Below are 22135 nucleotides of genomic sequence, written 5' to 3'. Positions count from 1 at the left end.
CATCCATTGTGAACAAAGATTGTCAAGCGATGGCTGTGATTTTTGGGGGCACGCGGACGGATTCCCTCTCGTCAGCACTACAGAGTACTAAGAAAAAAAGTAGTCTCTTCCCAATCATTTGTGACACCAGAACGCCTACCACCTGCTGAGTCATCGACAAAATTTCACCGTCTAAGGGTTTACTACCAAATAATGGTCTGGCTAGGACAGAAGAGTGATATGGAAACTTACGGGTGGGGTTGGAAACTGAAAGGCAGTCAGTTTGTGACAACAGAGTCGGACATGAATGCGGCCCCAGATTCCCTCTTATAGATTATCCACTGCAACTGCCTGTAGCACTGCCAGGTGTAGCTGTAGGCAGAATAATCTACCCTGTACCTCAGCATGTAGACAGTGCAACTTGATGCCTGTGACAATACGTACAATGAGTCATTACTGGATGAAGATGATGACCAGGACTTATTAAGCAACTGAATGTAAATAACTTAATAAGTGGTCTGCGATTCTTGTACTGCCAGTGTTTCACTATTGGTTTTGTTTCATATAAGTCTTTCCATTAAACTAATTAGTTAATTTCATTTTGAATTGTCTTATTGAATTCCTTACCTTTGAATTGTCTTATTGAATTGAAAACCTTAAACCTAGGGATAGACGCCAGAATTAGAGCTCTAGCATGAATATTAAGTGAATTATTGTCATTATACTGTTTTGGCGGCCATCTTGAAAATGACAACTTTCCGGTGCTCTGATGCTCCTAGATTTTTAATATATTATTCTTGATGAAATATACTAGAAAAAAACTTTGGAAAACCTTTTGTAGCAATTTTTTGGGGTCAAACCATATATTTACCTGACTGTAAGTGAACAAAATAATCGTTTTTGGAACAATTATACATTATCGTACCGGCAGGCTATTATATAATATTTTGTTAATGTCACTTCGTTTAAAGTCAAATATAAATGTTATTGAGTACCTACTTGCTTATTAATTGTGACAATGATAATATCATATAGTATTTTAAAGAAGCCATAGTATGACGATACTTCGAAAAAATATTCAAATTTTGTTTATCCGCCAATTTGAGAAAAAAAAAATGGCGGATTTTCAAAAAAGGCGGATAACTTTTTTTCACCAAAAGATTTTCACGGGGATTTTTTTTTGGTCAATGTACATAATCAACAGAAACAATGTGCAAAGTTTCAGCTTTACACCAATTAAGTCAAGGTTCGGCCCTTTTTTCGCTTCAACGACTGGACTATAAGCGAGCCGTCTCGGTATAAATAAGCGAACGAATGAGCCATATATGAAACTTGAAAGCAGATCAGCAAAATGCATTAGGTTAATTTGAAGTCTTTTTTTAAACAAAAATACCCCACTTTTCCACTTGAAGTTTGAAGAAAAACGGATACAACATATTAACCAGCACAAGTTCACAACAAATCACATTTATTTTGTGTTTTTAGCGCGAAGCTATAAAAGTGTTTTCAAATTAGATAAACCCCAAATATTGGGACAACAGTACGTCGTGTACAAAAACATTATATTGAAATTGCAAACACACACAAAAAAGTTATTCAAATAATCGTTAGCTTCATGACATTCAATAAAGCGGAATTCAAATTCCAAACGAAAATATGACGGCAGTAATAAAGGGAGCGACCAGGTGCTCGAACAACTTTGATGGACGCAAGCAAGTTTTTAATTTATAACAATGATTTTGAATAAAAGATAAAATCAACGAAAAATTTGTAAAACGTCATTTGTTAAATTACCAGCTGGAAGCACTTGCAATCAAATGTGAGCACAATTTGAGGCGGGAAAGATCCAGTGGTAGAATACGATAATTAGGCCATTGTAAGCGTATCGTAATGCCACGATATAAAGCGAAGACCACTATGGGAACGTTCAAATATTACGTAACGCCTTCGAGGGGGAGGGGGGGTTTATGCAAAGCGTTACGTTAGCGTCACATCGGGGGTGAGGGGGGTCAAGCAAAACGTTACGTAACGCTTTCGAGTACGGAATGGTAGTTTTTTGTTCTGAATTTGTAGTGAAAAAGCGTTACATGGGGGAGGGGGGGATTGAAAAAAGCGTTACGTTGGCGTTACATGGGGGAGGGGGGGGGGGTCAAAAATTCGGAAAAAAAGCGTTACGTAATATTTGAACGTTCCCTATGTGAATTGTGCAAAGGTTGTTTTACAAAATCTTTTACAAATTGAAGTGTTGTTATAAAAAAGTTCTTTTCCGCGAGTTGTGTGGTTCTTTTGCAAAGGCCCCTCCTACGCAATTCTTGTAGGCATCGAAGCGTGACGCTAACCTGCATTGCACGTTTCGAGGACGAACAGTCACGTGATGGAATGCATCAATGGAAATACAAAACTTAAAAATCATCACCTGTATAGAAACTGTGACAAATCTTTAAGAATTGCATCATCTACTGTTTCGTTAAGGAATTTGTTTAATGATTCTTGCCCGCCGCAACAGTTGGCCAAGTAGCCGAGTTGGTTTCTAGCGAAGTCAGGAAGTGAGGTTTTAAGATTTTCGTCAGAATGGATGAGTTTGCGCATGCGTAGTGCGTGAAAATTGTCACATTCTTCTCCAGCAATTTCGTCTGATGCATTGTGGTTAAAGATGACGGTATCTGCGCCATCATTATCACAAACGTCGTACATAACCTGTAAAGGCACGTCGAATAAGCATTTTTAAACATTTGTAAGACGCTCAGTCTGGAATGTTTCAGCTTAAAGCACAAAGTAAAAAGCAGCCATCGAGAGACTACAAGCACCTTAATTTTGTTAGTTTTGAATATTTAGAGAGAAACCAAGTCAGTGAATTAACATATTCATGGTTGATAGAAAAAGATTCCATAAATAAAACTTTAGCTCCATATATTATGATGAAACAACCATCAACAATTGTTGTCAACGACAAGCACATAGACTGTACATTACAAGTGTACAACCGTGAGAGTGAGTCTGCATTGCTATGTCTTCTGTTGCCACTAAGATCGGATTTGCAAAAAAAGAGTCAGAAAAAGTTGATAAGCGGTACCTTATCTGGCAGTCCAGGAAGATAGACATATTACCAACTCCAAGGGTTGCCAAAGCTATATATAATATTTGAAAATCCCTGGCAACTTCTTGACAACGACGACAAAAACTCCAATTATCAAAATTACCTGCAAGGATATATTCATGATGCTTGACACGGCCAATCGCACAGCATTACTCTGGCTGAAGTACATTAGCAGTGATAAACAGGCTAAAGCCACAATCTTTCTCTGCTCTCCTTCAACTATAGAATCGATTCTTCCCTCTACAACGACAAAAAACGTGCGAAATCCTTCTTCTGTTTGATATGCAGTTACTTTTGAAAGAAGATCCCAAAATGCATCAGGCATTTGAAAAGCAACTCTTGAGACTAAAACCACACGGGCAGCCGCTAAGGGAGTTCCATCTTCATTTGTCAATACGTGACGTACTGTGTCGCAAATGTAATTTTCAAAAATAGATACACAGCTCTTCGGTGACACCTGGAAATAAGATGCAAACTTCTCATCTGGATTACTATGATAGCTCTGAATATACGTATAAACTGGGGATTATATTTCATTTAATAATATTAATGATAATACTACCGTAGGCTACTATTAACTAATTGTCGCTAAATTTGAACCTTTTCGTTCTGATAGCACAAAATGTTTCCGGCATTACATACCTTGATAAAAGTTTCTATCAAACGAGTGACAATGGTCAGGCATTCATCTCTCACGTCTGTGATGAGGGATGATATGGCTTGGGCAAGCCTTGGGCCGTGCTCGCCGATAAAGAACCCTTCCCCGCCCAAAACAGCGTAACACTTCACGATTTCAAGACAATGCTTCAACGAGTCTGAACCGATCTCCAAAAGCCCTGATTGAAAATATTAAAGAATTATAACGATGGTTATGTTTGATGCATGGATGTGCACAGTGCAGTTCACTTTCTATCTATATTCCATTATACAGTACCATGACACATGACATGGCATAAAAAGATGGGTGGAATGAAATTACTTTACACATAGCATTTATACTTCTTGTCATGTCACACATATATTCTTTGAGGCTGAGCTGTGAAAACACCATTGTGTGTTACACAATTTGCCGTATTTCATGTTATGGGTCAAGTTGAACTTCATACAGGCTTAACGAAATGAATAAACCAAATTTCCAAACCATCATGCTGCGTTTTTACCGTATATATTATTGAAGAGTTGCAGCAAGTTTTCGTTGATGTTTTCAGTGTTTTGAAGAACTGCGTTCCACAAACCAAGGCCGTCCTCCACCAAATAAATATACGCGTCAGATGTGACGTCAGTACATGCGTGGATGACCCTATACAGAAAATTTTCTAAAGTCGAAGACCACTGACCCCGCAATCCGATAACAACGTTTATTAACGTAGATACGACGGCACATCTGCAAAACAAGGGGATTGCTTTATTTAATTTGTTGCAAAGAGATCATCGTGGTACAAGACTTCGTTGCTTGGGACCAATTATTTTCTCAAACTCCAGTAATACATATACACTATAGCATCATGGTGTGCAGTTCACGACTCAAAATTCCCTTCACCGTAACATGTTGTGATATTCCGAAGTTTTCCAAACCATGGGAAGGATTTCGGTCAGTTTGTGAGCACATGAAATAACGCGAGGTCCTAGCCTCTCGATAACGCAGCTCAGTACAAAGAGAACTCTCATCTTGGAATCTCCATTCTCTGTGTCTTGCAGCAGGAAGTACAAGGCATCGGTACACCTTTCTTGGTAGGGTGCAAAAGTATCTGAAAGCAAACAGTCAAAAAACGTAAAATACCAGAAGTTGAATGAGGCTGTTCTGGTGTAAACTAAGCTAAACTATTACAAGGTGTTTGATAATCTGCATTTACCCCAACGTTTCGACAATAAGACAAACTGACTTCTCTTCTGGGAGCTAGATCAGGTATTGACTACCTGTCTAGCATGGCAGAATCTGATTATCACCTGAAACACCTTGTGATAGTTTAGCTTAGTTTACACTAGAAGATTGGCTCATGTTATTGTACGTACATTACTGTTGACATCGCACTAAAAAGTCTTAGGTGCTCTATGAAAAAGACGTCGGCAGTCAGGTGTGCAAATTTCGGATTTTCTATAACACAGTGCCTAGATTTTTTGCACATGGGGGAGAAGGGTCATTTTAAAAAAATTTTGAGGACATCTATTTTGGACAGCCCCTTATTACTTATTTTTACTTTATTTTTTATATTTATATTTATTATTTACTTATTTGGACTTGCACAACTGCAAAGTTTGGCCTGTATCGACTGACTTTGCTTGCATAAATGCACTAATAAGTGAGCAATTCATTCAGCTGCCATGTAATTAAGTCATTCGAGGGTAATTAGCTGGTATTCAGTTACAATACGTTAAAAAGACTTGCTGATCACAATACAACGTGCTTGTTAGGGGTCTATAACCTCAGACAACGTCTATAGACGTTCAATCAATGTACAGAAAACGACTGATTTGCTGTCTGTGAATACGATTTCAATCATCCACAAGCAATTTGTTTGCATCCCGCATGGATTCATGCAAAACGAGAAAAAATAAATCAAAAAGGGGATACTTTATATTCAAACAGCATCCGGCAAGGATTTGAACACCGGGCTGGTAGATTCTTAAACCAACGCGCTGCCATAATGTCACGTTTCCCGCTTAAATTATAACAAAACAAGTAGAACTTCTCACGCAATAGTTCAAAAGACACGGTACCTAAATCAAGCTCAAAATCATCCATGACTTGTCGGAGTGCAGAAGATGCAGAAAGTCTGACAGCCATATCACAGTTATTGCTCAGTGAAGATATAACAAAGTGATACACCAATTCTTTGGTTTTGTTCAATGGCTTCACTTCCATCCAGGTCTCTATTAACCATAGAAGTTTTCTAAAAATGCAAAAAAAACAACATGAAAAAGTGATTTTGCTAAATACCAATTATGTTGTTTAATGTTAATCTATTGCTAAAACGGGTCTGCTACTATTCGGTGAGTCCGATTCGGTGAGTCCAATTCGGTGAGTCTGATTCGGTGAGTTCCTAACTTCTAACCCCTAACCTAAACCCCTAACCCCTAACCCTAAAACGGCAATGATAGTTAGGCTATGGTACCCAATAATTTAAAAAAAAAATTGAAAAAATCCCCCGTTAAGGGATCGGACTCACCGAATCGGACTAACCGAATCGGACTCACCGAATCGGACTCACCGAAACGGGCCATTCCGTGCTAAAACATATCGCAGTTTATTTATCATTAGCCTGAGAAAGTCTCTTTGGAAGTTTCACTTACAGCGATGTTGAACCACTGATATAAACCGGTCACTGAGGTTGACAGTGTGAAGTCTTGTTAGAATATGTCATCAGAAAACCATTCCGCCCACCAAAAAGAGAACTGCCCTTTAAGTATGTTGTGGAGCAACGCAATATTGAGAATTCAACAACCATTGCTTGGTCTTGCCACTGACCAGGACAGGCAAATTAATTCCAGATAATTTCTGAACCATCAAGCCATACAAAATTTTCGCAAACAAATTTTTACACAACTTTGATGTTTCTTGGCTCTTGGATTATTATAGCGTTACATTTGTTTGAAGAAAAGTTACTTGAGCAGTTATTAATAGGGGCTCCTCAAAGTTTCCCAAAAATTCTGAAATTAAATATTCCCATAACCATACTTGCATTTATCTGCACTTTTGCGATCTTTGAAGAAAGTATGACATATGTACCTGTGTATGATTTTGCAATACTTATGGTTAAGGCATTTCTGCAGGTAAGGCCACAAGTAATTTTGAAACCATTCCTCAAAGTCAAACTGATCAAACAGTTGATTGCAGGCCAGTCCGACGGTGGTGAAAACCGCATCAGTCATCACTATGGCACGGAGATCCATTGTTGTCTGCACGTCATCTAACAAAAAGAACAATGGAAACTGGCGGTTATATATGCTGTTCCATTATTATTGATCGGCCTAGAGCCCTAGATTGATCTAGATCAGGGGTGACGAACCTTTTTGCTGTCGCGGGCCACTTTGTCAATTACACATGAGTTATCGGGCCACACAACCTTTTAAACGTAACCTACTATGAAATCTTTTAGAAGCAACTCAAGATATTAATCATGAAAGTAACAAACGGCAGATGAAAGTAATAAAACCCACACAGTTGAAATTATCTTACGCAGAATCGAAACATACAACAGTAAAAAATAAAAACAAACCAACTTGAGCAAAAAGGTTACGGTAGAGCAACAGTAGCCTACTTGCACTGATAATGACGATAGTTTAATTTTCGAAGCGTTTGCTTTCATATGAGCATGATTTCTTCTTTTTTTGGCTCTCTTTTTGCTCAAGTTCATTCATAGCTTGTCACGCCAGTGTCGGAGCCAGGTAAGAGCATTGTTTGTGATGTTTTTGAGGTCGTTGTCATCACATGAAGGGCTAAGGGGGCAGTTGGTAAGGATGTGCTTCATCGTCTGATTGTCTAGGCCGCAATCACGCGTAGGGTCAGGAGTCATCTTTTGTCGGAAAAGGTTGCTTTTTATTTCTACCGACTCCGCAGCGGGCTCTATTTAGGCAGCACCACTCTCTTCTCTCAAGGGTGGGAGTTTGTTGAAGACTTTCGGAAGGACTTGGGATGGCAGGATGTTGTGTCCTATCGGGCTCAGAGGTCCACATTTCTAATCGTGCAGATGCCGCGCTTGTGTGTTCCAATGGGCATTAGTTGACTATTAGTTGACAATTTGCTCAAGTTGACTAAATGTTTCGACCATTATGCTCCGAAACAACAAATCAGTTAATGGAATTTCTTTTTCAAACAAAAGCCCATGCGAATCATACAGCTGAAGCTATCTAATGCAGCATTCAAGCATAAAATATTAAAAAATAACATTGAAGCATTGAATTTTTTTGCTTAGTGGGATTTTTAGAAAGTTTTTTGCTTGACTGAGCGTTCAATATTAGGTCGAACAGACGATGTAGCAACTCTCAACTACATACTACGATTTTCATCTGTCAGCCTCGACCTGTAACGACTTTTTCTAAAGTGCATTTCAGAAAAGAACTGTTTGCATGGGTACATGCTGCCGAAAACAGATGACCATTTGAGAGCGTTAGCTCTCAAGTTTGGAAACCCTTCCTTTGACAAACATACACGATAAAATTCAAGCAACGGCTTGTTCACATACATCGCTTTTAGCGTGTCATAACTCTGTATTTTTATGAGTTCAAGTTGTAGCTCATAGGGTGCAGAAGCAGGTGTAACATTGAAGGGGAAAGAAAAGACATAACTTTAAACCCTGAAAGTCAGTGTTTAGGGCAAGAAAATAGCAAAGGAAAGGTGTACCACTGTACCAGTGAAGGCATAAAACAGCTTTGAGATGTCTTTTGTGTTTAGGCTAATACATGAGCTATTGTCAAATTGTTTTGCGGGCCGCACAAAATTCTTTGACGGGCCGCATGCGGCCCGCGGGCCGCAGGTTCGTCACCTCTGATCTAGATCGTTTGGAATTGAATGCGGGGTCAGACAATTGGCTGTGTAATGTCACCAGATCTGTTTAACCTGTGTTTACTTGTATAGTGAGATCATTCTCGCATTCATAGAAGAGGAAGTTTTAGTGGACGGCATCTCATTAAACAAGACTCGCTATGCTGACGACAATGCACTCATAGCGACATGTCCGGAGGGTCTATAAATACTATTTAACAAAGCTACAGACTACAGACACTAATGCAAAATATACAATCCAATAACAAGAATATAAATTGCACAGTCAATCCACTAAACACCTTTGTTTTTCTAGCGACCAAGCATGACCTACCGGGGCTTTTTTCGGTTTTTGCCATGTACTATTGTAGAACTTAAAGGATAGGCTATGCAATCGTAGCCCCAAAAGAACATATTCCAACTTACCTTTCTGAATGGTAGCATTTAATGACTGTACAGTTGACATGACAAGAGGCACAAGTTGTTCCGAGTTTTCATGTAAAAAAGTGAGAAATAAAGCCTGCAAAACACACACGGAAGCAGTAGTTAATCAATTGCAGACAAGCTATGCGCAATATCATTGCCGATACCGGTATTTTCTGTGTTTCAAACCATGCAAATCATATTAACTCACAACAATATGTAGCCAAAACAGACATTAGACTTTTTCAGTTGTATGTACTAAAAAAACTCTGCAATGCACAGTACACAAATCAAAATTGAGAACAAAGCCCAAACTTATGTTTTTTGTTGTTGATTTGACATAAAATCACAAGATGATGCATTATAGCTTAAAAAAATGATACAAAGACTGATAAGTCACCTCTGCACTTGGTCGCAGATTGTATTTCCATGTCTCACCAATTTCCTCTGCACAAAACTCTTCTGCATCATTTTCCCAATTGTTAAGATCGTCCTCGGTTAGAGGAAGATATGAAAACACCAAGTTCCTGCAGGGAGATAGATTATTTCAGATTGAGGAAAAATCATATGAAAATATATTAAAGTAGTTGTTTCAGGGACAATATAATTAATATACTGCACATGCTGTGACCGTGCACACCCATAGACCATAACGCTTGTTATAAAGTTTGAAGCTTAATTAAGAAAAGCAGTGATTAATGTAACATTGGGGGAATGGAATGGTTGCATCTGCATGCTGACGAAATACCCACAAAATTTCACATTTAATGCAAATGTCTCATATAACTTTATCTGAAGTCACAAATGAAATCGTGTTCACATTACACAACCATGATATCAGTCTTTGAAATTAGCATATTTTTACTTCGGCAAAAACGTTGCCGAGGGCAAACGGCAATAGTTGAAATTGCCTCGGTAATTGCTGTGAACACTTATTATGAAAAGATTGTACCAAAACATGTAAAACGAGAAGCGAAAAATATTCCAAAGTAGTCAATTACGACCGCAATGTTTGATTTGTTGTGATGTAATAATACCAAAAGTAGCGATAAAGCGAGCAACGCGATCTTTTTCTTTTATTGTCGCACTTGATTCCAAGCATTGACTGCCTCGTGTATGAAAAGTTTCCAGGATTCTCTGTTGTTTGCTTTGTGTATTAGGTGTATGTTGGTGTTAGTTTTGTCGGTTTGTTGGTTTAAGTATGTTAATCTTTGTCTGCCTTGGGCACGCTTCCCTTCAATTTTGCCTGTGAGAGAGAGATGTTCTAACTTTCCTTTTCGCAGCACGTGTCCTAAAAATTGAAGTTGTTTTTCTTTGATATTTTTTAGAAGATTGTTTGTTTGTTTGACTTGATTTAAAACAGTTTGGTTGCTTTTTCTGTCAGTCCAGGAAATCCTCTGCATTTTTCGGAATGCCTACATTTCAAACCCATTTATTCTTTTATTAATTGATTTGGTAATTGTCCAGGTTTCTGAATTATATTTAAAAATTGGATAAATGTAACACTTCAATACTCTGAATCTGGTTGCGAAAGATATGTTCTTGTTGCATAATATTGTTTTCATTTGCTGGAAAGAGGCTTTTGCTTGAGCAATACGTATATTGAACTCTTTATCATCTTTGGCGTCCCAGTTTATTGTTGTTCCAAGATATCGAAAGCTTTTTACTTGTTTTATAGTTGTTCCGTTCATTTTAATTTGACAAATTGGAATTTCATTTTCTTTTTTCTTTGTGATTACCATCGTTTCCGTTTTCTTTTCATTCATTTCCATTCCAAATTCTTTACTTCTTTCATTTACTTTGTTCAACAAATTTTGTAGTTTTGCTTCCGAATCAGCCACCAAGACAGTGTCATCAGCATACCTCAGGTTATTAAAGTTACTTCCCCCAACATTTACGCCAGCTTCATCATCAAGACATCGGAGGATGATCTCACTGTATAATGAAAAAAGGCTTGGAGAGAGCACGCATCCCTGTCTAACTCCTCTCTTGATGGATATCCAATCGCTGATATTGTGATTTATCTTTATTGCTGCAATTTGATCAAAGTAAAGGTTTTGAATAATACGTAGATCCTTGTCATCAATTTGCTTCTGTTGTTGGTTTGCAGTAGCTTTTTGACGGTCCGGTCTGACCTGCAAACCATCAGAATTCGGACCGAGCGAGGAACCTTCCTTTGAGGGATAGGCCCCCTTCACGCTGTTTAGCTTTATTCTTTCATGTAAAATTTTCATCGAGGTATATGTGGCCAAGAGTTTACTGTAGTAGGTCGGCCAGTCCTGATCTACAGTGCCCCACCATCTTGGCTGCTTCGGGTTAATCCTCAGCATTACTAGTTCCGCCACGTAGAGGCGATGGTGTTGGACTTCAGGAACCCTATTAGATACGCACGCTATTATGGTAATTCACGTTAAATAACTCTCGGGGGAGGAAAGTAAGTTAATGTTGGGTTGATTCAACGTTCGAGTCAGCACAAATCGATTTAATTTTCCCGGCGGGTTATGTAGCGTAACAGCAATGCCTAATAAGAAATTTACGTTTGTTTTACATTAATTCAACATCGCTAGATGATGAAAATAACGTTAATTGCTCAATCAGCTACCGGTAACAAATTAACAGCTCCCTGCTAAAAGATTGCCTCGATTTACGTATAAGCTAACATAATTTCGGTACAATTGGGACACTGCGAGCAACACAAAGTCTGTTTGATAAAGAACCAGTCAGAATCGGTATCATCAGATGCTGTATCAGCTGGACGAGATAACGGAAAGCGAGGCGCAATAAGGAGTAGATGCTTACAATAATTTGACGGCTACTGGCGTTAAATCAATGCAAATAGGGCGATATTTCTATAAAAGATTCAATTCTACCAGCTGGGCACGTGTCTAAGCACCGGCGAAGTAGGAAGTAACCCAAATAAAACATCCAGCAATGGTAAGATTAAACCAACAACATCCCAGTCAGGTGTAGTCTAAGAAGATCAGTTTTTTTTGTAATCTTGTGGTCCTTACAAGAGCTCGTGTGGCTTAGGCATTTTTATTGCTGACGCTAATGCGTCATTTATGCATCTGCAATCACCTAGGCAATTGCCGACGCTAATTTCGAAGACTGGATATTAACCTTAAAGTGTTTATGTGGTCAATATTTTGAACAGATGCTATGAAAAAATTAATGCATAGGCAACAACTTTTGAATGTTTCTTGGCAGCCGATTGTAGCAAGAATTGACAACAACACTGTGTTTCGACCATGCCGAGAAACATATATATACGGTAGTTGATTCTTTGGATGGTCTAAGTGGCTAGTGCGGAAGCTACACTGTTATGGTTGGCGAATTGCAACTGCTCGCTGTACTGTCTTGTGAGTACGGTACTCAGCGATGTGCTGATAGCCAGGAGGAACGCTCCCTTCTTCACAACTTTTGAATTATTAGATTGTAAAATTCAACATTGTTACAGTAAAAACCAAAGGATTCCAAATTTATTAGAAATACCGGTACATCTACAAACAAAAATGTCATTTCATTGAATTAATTTTAATCATTTTTACGCAAAAACATTAACTTTCTCCTGGCACAGTCTGCATCTTGTACCATTTCAATTCGTGTTGAATTTTTATGATTAGGCTATATGAAAAAGTTCAATTATATTTTTGCAATATTGTTAAAAATGTAAAATATTATTATGATGACTGATAATCCAAAAGCATATGAGTTAGTTAAATTATTCTAAATACAAGACAGGTGATTCAAAGCAGGGCTGCACAACTCAAAATAGTACAACTACAAGGGCAGCAGCAAGAAAAACTATATTTCGCAAGCCACATACAAACATTGCTGTACAGTTTCAATAAAGTGACTATCGAATCACAGGTATTGTTCAGATAAAAAAAGCAACCTAAACGTAACTGCTGAAGACGGAATGGCCCGTTTCGGTGAGTCCGATCCCTATTCGGTAATTTTTTCAATTTTTCTTTAAATTATCGGGTACCGTAGCCTAATTATCATTGCCGTTTTAGGGTTAGGTGTTAGGGGATAGGGTTAGAAGTTAGGAACTCACCGAATCGGACTCACTGAATAGTAGCAGACCAGCTGAAGAAGCGTAGGCTACCACAATATCTCATTGTTGTATAATTATTTAAACAGGTCAATCAGTTACATATCTAAAATCGAATCAATAAGCCAAAAGTTGTTACTACAGAATGCAATCGTAAAATGTAGAGTAATCACTAATTACCTCATGCAAAGATTTCGCAGGCGGTATATTGTGAAGATCTGATTTCAAAAGTGCCCTCTTTATAATTTAAAAAACAAGCAATACTAACCTCAAAAGCTCCTTCAGACCTTGTTCAGAAATACAGGCATCAATATTTCCTTTGCTTGCAAATGCCTTTATAATGTTAATACAGTTGACAATGAAGCGTTCACATAAAACCTGTTTGTTTTCAGAATAAAGAAAAATGCAATGTTTGCATAATCCAACAATATCTACAGAAAATTGTTGAATAACATTTTCTGCATCATCAAAACTGTCCAGCAATATTTTGGTATGAAGAATCAACAGTTTATGAAATGTCTCATGAAATTTTGAAAAGTTTGGAGTTATTGCTTGAACAAAATTAAGAAGTGCTTGCAGTCCATTAACGACAGACTTCAACAACATCTGCTTCTTCTCTGTGCCCAGTGCTGGGAACATGCAACGGAGTCCTTTTAAGATGTTAATAAATTTTTGAACTAAAAATAGTAACTCTGGATACTTCCAATTGCCTGATTGCAAAGCTTCCACTGTTGTTTGGTGAAAACGTTCCCAAACAGAAACACAACATGGTAAATTTTTTGATAAATGTTCTTCAAATATTTTTCTATCATTAGGCAGACGTTTTGAACCAAGTTCTTTCATAACATAGTGGTGCGTAAGTAATACTGTATTGTCTCTCAACTCCATACAGGCTGGTTGCAAGTTCATCATAGATGAGATTAAAGCATCAAAAAGTTGTAGCCATTTGGAATCATATCTAGCAATCTTGGCAATGATAACAGCAAATTGTAGAGCAATCTAAAAGAAATAATATGCAACAATCAATACTTCATTGAATACTTAGTTATTACAATAAACTATATTTACTTTTTTAAGAAAAATGTTGCTGATATAATATAGTTACCATGAAACAAACTAAGGTAAAAGTTTGTAATACTATTGATGGTGAATAGTTATATTTAAAAGTGATTATGAGTGCTATTTCATATAAACATGACAAAAGATCAAAAAGGTAATACAGTAGTATCAGAAAAACCGGAATGGCCCGTTTCGGCTAGTCCGATTGGGCTGATCCGATTCGGCTAGTCCGATTCGGCTATTACCCTTTTCGGCTACAGCCCGATTCGGCTAGTCCGATTTGGCTGATCCGATTCGGCTAGTTCCCTATTGGGCTACAGTCTTTAGCGGTTAGTTCCCTATTCGGCAATTTTTTGAAAATCCAACGATAATAATCCTTCTGTAATCCAACAAAATCCAACATCGTTTCTTTTGCATTCCGACAAATTTAGCGAAAAATGTTTGAATTATTAAATTTCTTTTATAGTTGAAATTATCAAAGCTTTAGATGAGTGGGGTTTTGACCTAACCATTGAGATCTTAAAACTAAAAAGCGAATTAAATTTATTTTTGAACTATTAATGTTTGCTCAGATGAAATTGACATGTATCATGCGTCGCCGTCTGCATGCAAACTTAGAATGTATTAGAATCCTCAACTATTACAAAATTCTAAATCCAACGACGCCTTCTGTTTATTTACAGTAGAGAATTTTGTATTTTGATCTTGAAGCTTTAGATGAGTGGGGTTTAGACCTAACCACTGAGATCATAAATCATATTTATGACACCGGCATAGGCACCGACTTTTAATTTTGCACGGGGTGGCGGATAGCACAATATGGCAACCTAAAAACTTTCAAACTGCATGTTTTTGTTTTTTTACTAAGCGTGTTTCGTAGATGCAATTGTCTTTTCACACCTGATTTGTAGCTCGATTATTTACAAAACAACTTTACAACAAACCACAGGAAGTATGTCGTGAATTTTATTGTTACGTTGTCGCTCCGACATTTAACATTTGGCAAAAGTATTTTTGCGAACGGCAGCTCTGTCAATCCAACTGTTAATCAACTGGTCAAGTTGTAACCGTTAAGCTTCAGCTTGATAAACATTTAAAATTAGGATGTGGTTCTATCGCTGTTGCGTCATGGTAGATCACAAGTAGGTTTTTATGCGCCTGAGTGCACTACTAAACGATCGCTCCGCCTCGCAGGTGGTGGAAGGCAACGATAAGTATATTTTCACAATGCAGACCACGTTTGGAAGCATTAATGATCTTGTTTCATTGCTTGCAAATAGATCAAACAGTTGCGACAGTTGAACGCTTTTTCGGTGGCATCTTTAAGCTGAATAAAACTGGAATGTCGGGGAAAACTTTTACTGGACGACTTTTTGTAATTTTTTCTATGATGTAACAAGCAACTCCTAACTTATGTCAGACCAATAAATTCCCTCCTCAAACTTTTACAGGACAACTTTTCGTAATTTTTTCTATGATGTAACAAGCAACTCCTATGTAAGACCAATAAATTCCCGCCTCACAATTTGTCACGCATTGACACGCAATATTACATTATTACTGCATGAAGTAGATAACAAAGTAGAAATTAAAGCAAGACGTAGATGACAGTACACTCCAATTGAAATCGGAAAACAATTCAAAATGCAAAATCTTGAGTAATTGAAAAAGACTGCTTTATTATTGGAAATTGGCAGGGGGTGTAGCTTTCCTCGAATAGAATCATGTAAACGTGTAAATTTGCAGAACGTTAAAACTGCTACTTTACTAGGTGCACTTTTTAAATAAAAACTCAAAAAGTTTCAAAAATTGCATTTTTTTTAATAAAATTTGAAAATAGATATTCATTTAGGAGGTGGAGCTATAAATCATCGAGATAATTTTATTTCCAAGTATTTTATAGCTGGCATAATTTATAGCGATATTATGAGCAGTTTAAAATTTTTCAAAAAAGATTTTTGAGGGAGGCAATGGAAAGATCGTATTTTATTGATTAATAAATCCCATTGTAAACCTAACAATTGTAACAATGACTTATGAAAAGTAACAAATAATACGATCGCAACAAGGAAAAAACTCGTAGCCACGGCTGCCACGTGTTGCGTAATCTTCACGTAGCTTGCTTGATGTTACGCGAGTATCATGCTTGTGACAAAAACAATCATTTTCTTCGCAATACTGTATTGGTTCACCTCTTGCTTTACGTTGACTTGAAGCGAAAACCAATGATCAAAAAAAGATTTAAACGTTCGTTCAAATTACATTTATTTGCAGTAAGTAATGTAACCTAAACGGGGTGGCTGCCATCATGCCATAGAGGTTATGGGGTGGCGTGGCTGGCCACCCCGTAAGTCGGCGCCAGTGGATGCATTAGACATTTGCATTTTTGTAATGATTTTCAAGCGAAACAGAAGTGTTTTGTTAGTTGTTCGAGTGTGTTATTGTTCAAAATACATGTAAAAACTTAGATACGAGTTATTAATTAGAGATTAGCATAAATTTGATGCTATAAAACAAAGTCATATATTATCATATATTTCAAAAAATAAAGTCATATTTTTCAATTTTTTATGTAAAAACAAATGGCCCTAGTAATAAGTAATAGCACAACGTCACTATCAAAGCAGTTGTAATTATTAGGGTAGGCCAGTCCGTGGTGCATTCCCAGGTCCAACGTCAATGCAGGTGAACAATGGTTGCGATTATTACAATTGAACAACGCCAGTATTTCTTAAGCCCGTCTGGACTATATTGAGCTAGTTGAAACATGTAGCCATCATGTAGAAAAACCCCACCTTTGCGCTGCGTACTAATCGATTCCTCTGCCATGATCAAGTAACATCAACTGAGAGTCTAACGAAGGAACTAACCAAAGGAATTTCAGGTCATGTAACGCCGAAACCCAGGTATACTCTAAACTGCCACTTAGGTTTTAACTTCATCTTTTATGGCAAACGCTATTTGGCAACTGTCTTTTTTTCGTTGACACGTTTTGGCTGAGACTTCATCTCATTAACCCCTATTGGTAATCATGAAAACTGTTATTTTCATGTAAAACACATATTTTGAACGAACCCAGACATCAAAACGTCTGCAGACGTTGAATCAATGTAAAAATGACGGATTTTGCCGTCTGGGAAAGCACTCAAAGGTAAACACTGGATAAAATGCAAGAATGCAAAAGATACCATATTGTCGAATTAAAATACAAAATCCTCTAAATAAACAGAAGAACCGGACATACATTTCTCTGTTATCATTTTTAATGTAAAAATTCCTTTTGTGGTCCCTTTGTCTGAAAATAAAAACTGTGCTGTTGAAATTTCCGATAGTAGTTTTGGTCTCAATCTCATCAACATGATTCGGAGTAAGCTGTTTGTTACGTAATTCACAAGGCTAATTGTTCTGTGGAGTGACCATTCTGTTGCTCCGTTTTTTTTTTGGTAAAGTTATGAATATGGAACGTACCATATCACTAGGGATGTAACCGGTGTCATAAATATGATTTATGATCTCAGTGGTTAGGTCTTGACTCCACTCATCTAAAGCTTCGAGATCAACTATTGTGGAATAAAATACAAAATTCTCTACGGCAAATAAACAGAAGGCGTCGTTGGATTTAGAATTTTGTAATTGTTGAGGATTCTAATATATTCTAAGTTTGCATGCAGACGGCGATGCATGATACACGTCAATTTTATCTGAGCAAACATTGATAGTTCAAAAATAAATTTAATTCGTTTTTTAGTTTTAAGATCTCAATGGTTAGGTCTAAACCCCACTCATCTAAAGCTTCGATGATTTCAACTAGGCTATAAAAGAAGCGATATTACAACATTCTCTAAATAAACAGAAGACGTCGTTGTCCATTTTATGTGAGCAAACAGTTAAATTTAATAGTTCAAACATTTTTCGCTAGATTTCATTTCAATTTGTTTTTCTTTGTCGGAATGCAAAAGAAACGATGTTGGATTACAGAAGGATTATCGTTGGATTTTCAAAAAAATTGCCAAATAGGGAACTAACCGCTAAAGACTGTAGCCCAATAGGGAACTAGCCGAATCGGATCAGCCAAATCGGACTAGCCGAATCGGGCTGTAGCCGAAAAGGGTAATAGCCGAATCGGACTAGCCGAATCGGATCAGCCCAATCGGACCAGCCGAATAGTAGCAGACCCATAGTTGTGAGACCAGTTGCTTTATTGTATGGGATTAAAACAAAGATTGAAAACAATGTCTTAAGTAAAGAAGCAGTAAAATAAAAATACTCTGCTTATAAAAAATTCTATTTAGAACCGGAAAAATCTATGTGGTCTTCTTCTTTGTATGAACCTTCTTCACAACGCTACGAGTCGAGGGGACCTGCCTTTTACCATGTCTGAGCAGTGGCGGTGACTCAGTCTAGACTCTAGATGTTTGGACAGGTGTTGAGCAGCCACTGAATTGATTTGTCCTCCAGTTCACACAGACCCCGTACACCGCTTGACACATGGTAGACAGTGCAGTTGCAGATAGTGTGGTCTGCAGTTTGTTCCTCCTTACCACACTCACTGATTGCAGATGGGGCCATCCTCCATTTGTTTATGTTGGAACAGAATAGTGTGACGCCAGTGCACATGCGATTAAGGGTTACAGTGAGGGAATATAATATGCCTTGCAGATATCTATATATAGTAAGAGGAGCTAGAAAGTGTTTGGTTTATCTTTAAAAAAGGCTTGGTTGGTCTCAGTACGGTACATAACTAAAAGTATAAGCCAAATATCTTATTCATGTTGCAGAAAATAGTTTATAGTAATTTAAATAACACTAAGTTCATGCCAGCATTCCTGGCTTTTTTCTTCGCTGAGACTTTTCGGTCATTTGTCCAAAATGGCTTGAAAAAATTCGGTCAGTTTTTATTTATTTTGGTCCTTTTTCTGATGAAATTGAAAATATTTCCTTTTCAAGTAGCTGATACATTACACAATACACAGACCAATTTAGGAAAGAATGCAAGAAGTTGCTGCAATCTTTCTTTTGAATATGTATGATGATCTTAAACCTGCCAATTTTTAATAATATGGCAAGTGTTGAGTGCTTGTTCTCAGGAACAATTGGCATTGGTCAACAAAGCAATGTAAGATATCTTTCTATTAACAGCGTAACTCAATCTACTGAAATGTAATATAGTTAACTAAGTTTAACCAACTTATTAGAAAAATGTATAAAGCAGGCAACAATCCGTTTGGCATGCTGTGGAAAGGCTTCTAAGATAAATGCATTGAATTAATACAGAAAAACATTGCATGCAACTCAACAAGTGAGGTTTTGGTGGTCCAGGGACCAGGGAGGGTTGCTTTTTTGACTTAACCACCTTTGATATTTTGCCCTACTTACTGTAGGCTATATATACCTATATGTTGCTTCCTTATTATCACAAACAAAAATATACCACTTCCAGCCGCATAAAAACAATGACCATAGGCGTCGATTTTTTCTTAGAAGAGAGGAATTCTGGGTGGGCGAGAGTTTTCAAACAGATTTCATTGAATGTGTATGTTCGCAAATTCGCAATGGTTAGTCTTTCTCACAAAGACTGCGTTTAGCGTCGATGCAGCAATTAAACTTTAATAAGTTTGATGTTTGCTTTCTTGCGCCTTTGACTTTGCTTCATGTTTAACTTTTCAATAATGAAATGACAACATTGCGCGGTGCCCCAATTTATACCCAGCAACCAGTTTGTGAGAAAAGATTTGTAAAAAGCGATTGTTTCAGTACGTCTTTAGTTTGTATTGGTTATTTTATTGCCATGTTCATTATGATGTCATATTCATATTCCTTTACGCTAACCCGGAACTGAAGTTTGATTGTGACGTAACAAAAGTGAGACCATTCTGAGAAAAGATCAAACATGGCTTTCTCTCACCAGGAATTGCCAGCGTGTCGCAGTTGCCGTAACAACAACAATGCAGTGAGTACCGCATTTTTTTCAACGCAGCGTTGTTGCGAAATTGCTTTGTTCTGTCGAATACCTAGCGAGAGACATAGCGTAAAACAAGAAGTTGCGCTACAGTTGGTTGGATAATTCAGCGTTTAACAAAAACGGAAATAATTGTAACAAACACTTCATAAGTATCATGAAAACAGGGTGGGCGCCGCCCACCCGGCCCACCCTATTTCGACGCCTATGACAATGGGTGAATTCTTCGTAAAGCAATTCTTCGTAAGCAATTCTTCGTAAAACAATTGTTTGTAAACAGTTGTTGGTGAAATGAAATCCGTAAAAGAATTTTTCGTAAAGCATTTCTTCGTATACATCAAATCTCCATTGCATGCACGAATAAATGCTTTGGGAAGAATTGTTTTACAAAGAATTAAGTTTACGAAAAATTGCTTACGAAGAATTGCTTTACGAAGAACTGTTTACAAAGAAAACGTCGGACACCATGACTATGTATGCACTATGCACAAAAGTGACAATACCTGTGGTTCTGTTTCCCCAAAACATGACAATATTTCATTTCTGATTGTGGTTTTTTCAGCATTGGCTATTGGGGTAGGGCCATGTGTTCTCCAATGTTTTTCAACACCATTTTTTAAGCACACAGCAGCCAACAGCCTAATATTGCTTTCAATAATAAACTCTTTGTTGAGAGCAATTCTTAGCAAGCATAAATGATATCCTTTATTCTCTTCTCTTTCTTGCAAAGTTTTAGTGGCAATGTTGCTGAACTCAATGCTTGTCGCATCTTTCAATAACAATATTACTGCTTCAATTTCATTTTCCAATGACAATTCCATTGCAGTCAGAAATTAATCAAACATCTGAAATTAAAAGAACTGTTTAAAAAATAATTAACAGTTTTTAATTGCGGTATCATTATGTTATCAATAAATTTTCTACAAAAAACACCTAAATTGTTTATTGTATACCAAAGCCCAAAGGATTAGCATGTTACATACAAATGTACAATCGTACATTAACAATTAATGCATGTTAAACAACTTATTAATAAAAAAAATGTAGGCTATATATCAGTTCCTTGTTCATTTAAAGCTCTAGTGCTAAGGCCTATCCTTTAACCATACCAAACTAAAATGCAACCAGTCTTTGATCACATCATCCAAGATTTTGTACACTTTTGGCTTTATTTGGTGAAAGGCAGGACAATTGAATGGAATCCATATATAATTTAATAACATCACAATTGCATAAAGAGGAAATGCCACTGACACCCATGCAGTTACAGCTTAAATCAAGAATCTGCAACCAGTGGCCCACCGAGTTGTTTTGCACAGCCCAAATGGTATTTAGCATAACAATAAAAGTGTACTGCTGCATACTAGTCGTCACAAATTATATATATCCCATCATTTTCTGCCTTGGCAGTAGAATTGGATTGAGGCTGCCAATGCATCGAATGCATCCTAAAAACTTTGTGAATAGCTGAGCGCACTTTTTAATGTCGTTCACATCAAACCAAGTGTAATTTTTGAACGCTGAAGCTTTAGGATATAACAAATGCTGCCTTGCGATTTCACAATGCGAGTTTAACGCTCAGAAGTGTATGGAACAGTGCCATAAACCTTTCAGTTTTTCCCACACAGTTGGGCTTGTATTTTTTCAATTGGTGTATTTGGTTCGATTTGCGGTTGCTTGTTTGTGGACTTAATTTTTTGACTGAAATTGAGAATATTCTACTATTCTATAGTCGATATTCCGCCATTTCTCAATTTTTTCTTAGTTTTTTAATTAATAGTTGCATGAAAATATGTCACATAGTTGTTGCAGTGCAGAGAGCATATGCCACCACCGTTTTGGGAGTTTTCAAGTCTTTGGAAACAAATTCTAACGACAGGCATAAAGAAGACCTGCCCTGGCAGTAGAGCTGGGCGATATTGGTAAAATAATTTCGATACGATATTACCAAAAATAAAACGGTATTATCCAAGTTTTGATATTTTACGGCGAATCGCAAAGCACGGCTTTCTATAACTGCATGAAAAACATACTGAGCACTGGTACTGAAATGAACTACATTGCAAACAATGCTGTAATTTA

The 22135-nt window shown here is 37.3% G+C and overlaps 1 protein-coding gene across 1 annotated transcript; it reads right to left on the bottom strand.

The window, feature by feature from the left end:
- Nucleotides 1-1436: 1436 nt before the first annotated feature.
- On the bottom strand, nt 1437-20890 carry LOC145768563 (importin-11-like). The gene is made up of 11 exons (XM_082580089.1): nt 20557-20890; nt 13304-14034; nt 9382-9508; nt 8985-9078; nt 6804-6984; nt 5795-5967; nt 4617-4824; nt 4237-4460; nt 3719-3912; nt 3180-3533; nt 1437-2676 (listed from the first exon to the last, which is right to left on the bottom strand). The coding sequence occupies exons 1-11, from the start codon at nt 20872-20874 to the stop codon at nt 2392-2394; spliced, it is 2889 nt and encodes a 962-aa protein (XP_082436215.1). The 5' UTR covers nt 20875-20890; the 3' UTR covers nt 1437-2391.
- Between the last annotated feature and the right edge of the window lie 1245 nt (nt 20891-22135).

The sequence above is a fragment of the Aplidium turbinatum genome, chromosome 4 (genome assembly GCF_918807975.1).
Source record: "Aplidium turbinatum chromosome 4, kaAplTurb1.1, whole genome shotgun sequence".
Taxonomy (NCBI): Eukaryota; Metazoa; Chordata; class Ascidiacea; order Aplousobranchia; family Polyclinidae; genus Aplidium; species Aplidium turbinatum.
The sequence above is the reverse complement of the archived record's forward strand: the minus strand, read 5'-3'. Positions and strand labels throughout refer to the sequence as shown.

Coding starts and splice junctions, on each gene's coding strand:
- LOC145768563 (XM_082580089.1), bottom strand. CDS start 20,874: ATGGAATTGTCATTGGAAAATGAAATTGAAGCAGTAATATTGTTATTG. Junction 9,509..13,303: donor GGTCTGAAGGAGCTTTTGAG/GTTAGTATTGCT, acceptor ATCTCCCTGCAG/GAACTTGGTGTTTTCATATC. Junction 3,534..3,718: donor TGATAGAAACTTTTATCAAG/GTATGTAATGCC, acceptor TCTTATTTCCAG/GTGTCACCGAAGAGCTGTGT.